At 36.3% G+C, this 8,711-nt stretch overlaps 1 protein-coding gene across 2 annotated transcripts in view; it reads right to left on the bottom strand.

Annotated features, from left to right (window-relative positions):
* Positions 1-443: 443 nt before the first annotated feature.
* The window catches only part of EED (embryonic ectoderm development), a 34,165-nt gene continuing 25,897 nt past the window's right edge, over positions 444-8,711 (bottom strand). The window contains exons 10-12 of one of the 2 annotated variants that reach the window (XM_007448836.1): positions 2,002-2,160; positions 1,200-1,273; positions 444-783 (exon numbers count right to left, since the gene is read on the bottom strand). In XM_007448836.1, the coding sequence (XP_007448898.1) occupies positions 657-783; positions 1,200-1,273; positions 2,002-2,160 (360 nt within the window). In that variant the 3' untranslated portion in view covers positions 444-656. The remainder of the gene's footprint in view (positions 784-1,199; positions 1,274-2,001; positions 2,161-8,711) is intronic. The other variant, XM_007448835.1, reaches the window with a different exon arrangement.

The raw sequence follows: 8,711 nt of genomic DNA, 5'->3' as shown, positions 1-8,711 counted from the left end.
GGATCCTCAACCACTGCGCCACCAGGGAAGCCCAATAATATTTTTTAACTATAAAGATAGGTTATTAAAATATTACATGTCACAACTCTTATAGAATTTACTTATTACAAAATTATTATAGAAGAAATCATTAAGAAATATAAACCAAAGGAAATTCAATTTCCAATAAAGATAAGGGTTTAGTGTCGTCAAGTACTGTTCTAATTGCTTCACATGTATTAAATCACTTGATCCTTTTACTTACCCGAGGTCAGTTAGTGGCAGAGCCAAGATTAAAAATCAGTTTGTTCTAGAGCTTATACTTAATCACTATATTATATAGCTTTCTCCAGTTACACAAATAAAACAATAATAATCACTGCAAAAAGATAAGGTGTAATTTTATTACTTTCAACATTTCTTTTCATCACAATGAACAAAACAAAATAAACTAAAATACAACACAGCTTTACAAAAATAAATTTTTATTAAAAGCAGTAGAGTCTGAGCAGGAGATAGTACAAAGAGTGTAAACAATGTAAACATCACTACATTCAGCTCAGCTTGATTGAATGCTGAAAGATAACTCTAAATGCTCTATGTGCCCTTACTAGCAAGATATGTTAGTTCTACTGTACACAGAAAACACACTCTAATTTTGATTGAGAAAAAGTATTTTATCGAAGTCGGTCCCAGCGCCAAATACTGGCATCATCACAAACAGCTATAAGAATGCTGCTATCCCTGCTAAAACTGGTTTGTCGAATAGCAGCACCACATTTATGATGAGTCAGTGTTGTGCATCTAGGGAGAAAACATGACAACAGGTTAAATACCATGCATATATAATGCTGTCAGTATCTAACTTAAAACGATGAATCAGAAAATGAATAGATGTTCCAAGTCATACAGAAAGCACTTGAAAACAGAATACAGTTCACTAAGAGCCCAATCTCAAATTTCATAAAATTTGGGTATATTTTAAATCCAAGAGGTACCATATAACTTATATTAAAAAAAGAGAAATAACTTATTACCAAAGTACTTGGGAAAAACAATCATTATTAGAATAAAAAAGAAATACTTTACAATACTCCGAGAATGTAAATGTTACAAATGGTTTAAGGATGGCTTTGCAAGTATCAATTACTTCCTCTATGCTGACATAACACTTTGGAGAAAAAGTCAGAAATTATGAAGAGGAATTTCTAAATACTTACTTGGCTTTATGAGGATCTTCTACTTCTAAATCCCAAACATAAAGTTTGCCAACCTGATTGCCCAATGCAAGCATCTGTATGAACATATTAAAAAAAATCAAATTATTAAAATAAGCTATAAAGATTTCAAACAATCCTAAGACATCTTTCTTATTTCAGAAAAACCTCAGCTCCAGCCTATGGCAACGCTCTTGGTTATTTCTTTGCATCTTATATTTCTTATATTGTGTAAATGAGGATAAGAGCAACTAATGCTTCACAAAGATGTCTTGAGTAAAATAAGGAGGTTATTTTGTAAATTTACGAAGAACTTTACAATTTATTTACATAGTCGGCATGTACTCTTTATTATGCCTTAAAGAACTGTAGTAAAAGCCATAGGAAATTTCCAAAGCTTTCATATAGAAATAAATACCCAAGTAATTTATCACAAAATTCTAACACCAAATTTTGAAAAAATTTTAGATAACTAATATTTTGTCTCTATCTTCCACGTTGGTTTTCTATATAAAAAGATTAACACTCTAATCCAAAACATTAAATCTTAGTAACAGATGTTATGGAAAGTAAACACCTAACTGCCACCATTGACACCTGTCAATTTCATTTATAATAAGCACTGCAGATGGTGTGCAGAGCCACAAGGGTAGAATAAATAACATCAAAGGCCAAAGCAATTAATACAAAAAAAATCAAGGTAGATTAAACTTAGAGGTAATAGAATACAGATACACTACAGGGAAAACTAAAATTGCCATGGTTTTAAGTCAAATAATTTCAAAATGTAAAGATATGTTGCTACCTTTTGCCAGAAATCCATAGAAAACCTCATGTACCAAATGTCACACTGGCTGTAATCAAATCGCCCAAGAATAGTCACATTAGACTCACTGGGTTTAATTTTATCTATATCATCTTCCATTTTGCCAGGTTTCCAGCATACAATGGCATTTTCACAAGACTTTAAAAAAGACAGAAATGAGAAAAAAAGAAATGTTAATCAAAGAACTGAATTTTAAACATTAAAAACAAAGCTTTTTCTCTACTATCATTTCAGAACTCACAGCTCTTAGAACCTGGTTATCCATCTACTGAGTCCAGCGATATACATTCATTTATATTTACAGAGTCAGTATCCACACTTACGGACAAGAAGTCTGATTATCAACAGATTTTAACAATACAAAAGCATTACACTGTCTAGAATATTCATTTTTGAAGTCACAATTTCTCTTCCAAACCACAACAAATTCAGCTTTAGATACTTCGGCATCCAGAGACTTGAAGTATTTTATAGCAAAGGGAAAATTACAAACACTGTATTAGAATACACAGCTCTTCAATATGGCCCCTGCTTACTTTGCTAGTTTCATCTTTCCCCATTCCACTTCTAAAGCCCCGTGGTTCCCTTTATATCTGGTTAACTATTAATCCTCCTGTCTGCACTACATGATAGGTGCTCACGAGATGTCATAGGAAAGCTAATGAATTCATAGAAGGGGCCTTAGAGGTCAGATTATACAGAAGGCAATAAAAGCAGTGGTTCAGTTTCAAGACACTGATAAGGGGATGGGATTAAAATAGGCTGAGTTACACCTTCCCTATCCTGAAACACTGAACCTTTACATACATTCTATTTAAGCAGCAAGTGTAAAGAATAGAATGGGAGGAAAAAATGCAAAACAGAGGGCACTATTTATATTCCTGTGTAGGTCAGTGATTTGCTGGCTAAGGGATATTTGGCAATGTCTCTGGCTTCTAGTTAATAGAAGCCAGAGATGCTGAACACTTTGCAATGCACAGAACAGCTCCTCCCACAAAAAAGAATTGTCTTACCCAACTTCCACAGGGCCAGGATTGAGAAATCCTGGTGTAGGTGAAGAATGTCTCCTGGAATTTTACAGGACACAGCCTAAGAACCACATGTGGTAGCTCTGTGGGGTCACAGGGAGATTAGGGAGTGGACAATATGCTTTTTTTCTTCTCTGCCCTTTTTGGATTATATAAAATCCCAGGGATACGGATCTGTTACACAAGTTCTTTATTGTAAAGTATCTTAGAGATCACCTAGGCTGATGACTCTTAACTAAGTACACAGTTGGATTGATATATAGACTGTACAGCTTTCTTTAAAAACTCATCTTGACCCCAACCCTACTGAATCACAAACTCTGAGTGGGAGGCCAAAGCAGCAGAATTGTAAATACTTCTTCAAGTGCTTCCTACTGACTGTACTGGTAAAGGATCCTTAGTCAGTAGAGTTCCCTCATGGAGAACTAAATAATCTCACTAATGGATGGCTCTACTAGAAAATCATCTAGAGAGTTTTTAAACACTACAAATTCCCAGGTCCTTATGCCAGATTTAGAATATCTGGGGATGAAGCCTAGGAATCTATTTTTACAGTGTCCTCCCAATAGTTCTGATGTGGAGCCAGATTTGAGACCACCAATATTCAGTTCAGCTTCCCACCTAAAATGCAGAAATCCTTTCCTATCATCTGATTAAGTCCTAAGAGCAGAAATTTTAGAGCTACTCCTTTTTAAATTCTGCTTCCAAAACAGATGAAGTAGAGGTACTTTTTCCTATTTATCTCGTTAAGTACAGCTTAAAAGTCTGAAGGCTAGGGGGGAGGCAGACTGGTTAGGGGCCCTGGGACATGAAGAACATTGAGTTGCTTGGTTTTCTTTTGCCTCCTTATGTATCCCAGACTGGATGCTAGAGAAGGTAGCAACTCAACAAAGCTAACAAGTGAAGACAAAAAAAAAAAAAAAAAAAAAAAAACCCAAACAATAATGCATCAGTATTCTGATAAGTGAGATGTCAAGTCAACAGTGAAGAAAAAAAAGAAAAAAAAAAAAAAAAAAAAAAAAAAAAAAGCCCCAACAAAAGCCTACTCTCTGCAAAGGACCAGGAAAGTGGCAACCTAGCATGAGAGAAAATTTTCAGGTAAACACTCAACACCACAGAAAAAAACAGTGGACCCATCCACACATGTGGACCAGCAAAGTCCCAGTGGGGTCCCTTCTCAGGTGGTGAGTACACACTTCACGTGCGTAACACGCTGACTCCGCCCTACCCCTCATGGTAGCGAGGTGACCCTCCTCCGCCTCCTCTGCCTGGGGCGGTACTAGAGGAAGCCTAGCAGAGTCAGAATGTTCACAACCACCACCGCTCCCAGTGTCAGTGGAGACCACTCGGGGAGCAGTACTGAGGCCTCCCAACCCCTTTTGCTAGGGTGCTATCACCTGAGGCCCAGTGAAAAGCCTGAACTCCCACCCCAGTAGTAAAGAGACAAAATCACCAAGTCAGCCAAGTGGGGAACCTGAACTTCCCTTGCCACCTGCCAATAATGAGGCAGCACTCCCCTTCCCCAGCTGAAAATTTATCAAAGGAAGCCTGCTTAAATATCAGTAAGATCCAGAGTTTTGTAACAGTAACCAAAATATCGATATCTGAATCAAAATTCATTTGTCATACCAAGAAATGTAAAAATCTCAACTTTAATGAGAAACGATTATCAAGAGATACCAACACTGAGATGACATAGATGTTAGAACTATCTGACAAGGATTTTAAAGCAGCTATCATAAAAATGCTTCAATGAGAAATTACAAACACATTTAAAACAATAAAAAAAAGTCTCAGCAAAGAAATAAAAGATAAGAATCACATGTAAATTTTATAGCTAAAATAAAAAACAACTGAAGGGCTCACCAGCAAAAAAAGAGAGATGAAAGAGTCAGTAAATTTAAAGTTAGAACATAGAAATTACCCAATTTGAACAAAAGAAAACAGACTTATTAAATAACAGAGTCTCAGGGACCAAACAAAAAACATAATATTCACATCATTAGAGTTCCTAAAGGAGAGGGGGAAGAAAGTGGGGCTAAATAAGAATTTGAATAATGGCTGAAAAGTTCCCAATTTTGGGACAAATTATGTCCCCAAAGACAAACCTACTACAGATTCGAGATGGTGAGTGAACCCCAAAAAAGATAAACTCAAAGAAATCAATATCAGGCATATCACATTCAAACTTCTGAAAGCTAAAGACAAAGAAAAAAAAAATCCCGAAAGCAGTTAAGACAGAAAGAACACCTTACCTATAGGAAAAAAACAATTCAATGATGGCAGATGTTTCATTACAAATGACAGAGACCAGAAAGAGGGGGAACAACAGTTTTCAAATGTTTAAAGAAAAGAACCATCAACACAAAACCCTATATTCAGTGAATATATGCTTCAGGAATGAAGGGGAAATGAGGACATCCTCAGACTAAGAAAAACTAAAAGAATTTGTCACCATTCTAAAAGAATGGCTAAAGGAAGTTTGATGAACAGAAAGGAAATGATATAAGAAGGAATCTTGGAATATCAGAAAGGAGGAATGAACAACAGAAAAAGCGTTAACGAGTAAACACAACATTCTTCTTCTCGAGTTTTAAAATTCTGTTTGGCGGTTGAAGCAAAAATTGTAATACTCTTTGATGAAGTTCTCAATTGTAAAGGGAATATTTGAGACAATTATAAGTGGAGGAGAAAGACAGAGGTAAGCTTCCTATACTTCACTTGAAGTGGTAAAATGTTGATATACTGACTGGTCACATATGTATCATATACATATATGTAGTAACACCCAGAGCAAATACCAAAAAAGCTACACAAAGAAATATACTCAAAAGTAGTATAGATAAATCAAATTGGAATTCTAAAATATGTGTACATAGGCGAAAAACCCCAGAGAAATGAAAAGAATGAAAAAAAATTAAATAGTAAACTTAATGTAATAATTGGTAAGTTAAGGCTCAAATATAAATGGTCTGAAAATACTAGCTAAAAGACAGTTTGGCAAAGTGAATTAAAAAAATATGACCCAACTATATGCTGTCTTTAAGAAACTCACTTCGGGGCTTCCCTGGTGGCACAGTGGTTGAGAGTCCGCCTGCTGATGCAGGGGACGGGTTCGTGCCCCAAAGAAAACTGAAAATGTAAGCATTTTTATTTTCTTAAGTTTTTAAAAAGTTACTTTAACGTAATTTCTATCCATTCTGAAAATTTTGGAAAACATAAAAAATGCAAAAAAAAAAAAAAAAGGAAATCACTTCAGGTATAACAATACAGGTAGATTAAAGGTAAAAGGTTCGAAAAAGATGGGACTTGCCTGGTGGTGCAGTGGTTAAGAATCCACCTGCCAATGCAGGAAACACGGGTTCGAGCCCTGGTCCGGGAAGATCCCACATGCTGCAGAGCAACTAAGCCCGTGCGCCACAACTACTGAGCCTGAGCTCTAGAACCCGTGAGCCACAACTACTGAGCCCGTGTGCCACAACTACTGAAGCCCATACACCCTACAGCCCATGCTCTGCAACAAGAGAAGCCACCACAATGAGAAGCCTGCGCACTGCAATGAAGAGTAGCCCCCACTTGCTGCAACTAGAAAAAGCCCAGGCACAGCAACCAAGACCAGAGGCAGTCAAAAATAAATAAATAAACAACAACAACAACAAAAGGTTTGAAAAAGATATACCATTAATTAAAGGAAGGCAGGAATGGCTATACTACTGTAAGACAAAGGATCCATCAAAGCAAAAACTTTACCAGAGACAGAGATGGACCTTACATACTGATAAGAGGGTCAAGCTACCAAGACAAAGCAATACCAAATGTGTATACACCAACCAACAGAGCTGCAAAATGTAACAGAACTGAAAGGAGAAAGGGAAAAAGCCACAATTATAGTTGAAGACTTCAACACTTATTTCTCAATAATTTATTAATTATTAGACAGAATAGTGGACAGAAAATCAACAAAGACATAGAAGAATTCAACCACACTGTCAACTGACAGGATCTAACTGACATTTATAGAACACTCCACCCAACAGCAGAATATACATTCTTTTCAAGCTCCCGTGGAACATACCCAAAACAGCGTCATAAAACAAATCTCAAAAAATTTAAAAGAATCAAAATCATAAAGAGTATATTCTGACCAAAATGGAATCAAACTAGAATCAATAAGAGAACGATAACAAGAAAATTTCCTAGCACCTAGAAACTACACAACACACTTCATATCAAAATTTTTGTGAGATGCAGCTAAAGCAGTGCTGACAGGGAAATTTATAGCACTAAATGCTTACATTAGAAAAGTCTCAACTAAATAATCTAAGCTCCCATCGTAAAAATAGAAGAACAAAAACAACTCACAGCAAACTAAAGGAAAGAAGGAAGACAGGAGATAACAGAAGAAAATTTGACAAACCCTTAAAAAGACTGACAGAAGAGAAGATATAGATTACTAACTTCGGGAAGGAAACAGGGGCTATCACTAGAGACCTTGCAGATATCAAAAGAATACTAAGGGAATACTACAAACAACTCTCCACACATAAATTTTATACTAGATGGAATGGATCAACTCCTCAAATAGCACAAACTACCACAATTCACTCAATATGAAACAGTTCATTCGAATAACCTTTTCACTTTTAAGGAAACTGAGTGTTTAACTTTTAAACTCCTCCTCAAAAATTTCTAGGCCTAGGGGCCAGTATTATTGATACCAAAACCAGACAAAGGCAATATAAATAAGAAAACTTCAGACCAATATCATATCTCATTAATACATATAAAATCTTTAACAAATTATTATCTAATAGAATTCAGTAACATATAAAAAGAATTATACAGCAAGACCAAGTAAGCTTATTCCAGTGATAAAATATTCAGAAACAATCAGTGCAATCCACTGCATTAACAGGCTAAAAAAGAAAAACCAGTGATCATATCAGTTGATGCAGAAGCATTTGACAAAATTTAACACCCATTCATGATAAAACTCTGAAAAAATTAGGCAGAAGGACAGCTCTCAACTTGATAAAGAACATCTACAAAATTGTGAAAGACTGAATTCTTTTGCCCTTTAACATCAGAAACAAGCCTAGGATGTCTGCTTTTAACACAGCTATTCAACACAGGACTAGAAGCTTACCAGTGAAATAAGACAAGAAAAGGAAATTAAGAAAAATATAGTTCAGAAAGGAAGATATAAAAACTGTCCTTATTTGCAGATGAAATTATGATCTATGTAGAAAATCCCATGTAATTAACCAAAAACAAACAAACAAAAACCTTCCTGAACTATAAGTAGTTCAAACAGATTGAAGGATTCAAGATTAATGGACAAAAATCAATTTATTTCTATCTACTAGCAATGAACACAAAGAAATGGAAATCAGAAATACCATTTATTACAGTCACTCTAAATGGAGTGACATACCATAGTCAAGGACCAGAAGACTAAGCAGAGTAAAGATATTAATTCCCGGGCTTCCCTGGTGGCGCAGTGGTTGAGAGTCCGCCTGCCGATGCAGGGGACGCGGGTTCGTGCCCCGGTTTGGGAGGATCCCACATGCCGCGGAGCGGCTGGGCCCGTGAGCCGTGGCCGCTGAGCCTGCGCGTCCGGAGCCTGTGCTCCGCAACGGGAGAGGCCACAGCAGTGAGAGG

The sequence above is a fragment of the Lipotes vexillifer genome, unplaced genomic scaffold, assembly GCF_000442215.2.
Source record: "Lipotes vexillifer unplaced genomic scaffold, Lipotes_vexillifer_v1.1 scaffold771, whole genome shotgun sequence".
In the NCBI taxonomy this organism is placed as follows: Eukaryota; Metazoa; Chordata; class Mammalia; order Artiodactyla; family Lipotidae; genus Lipotes; species Lipotes vexillifer.
This window is presented reverse-complemented; position numbering and strand designations above follow the sequence as displayed.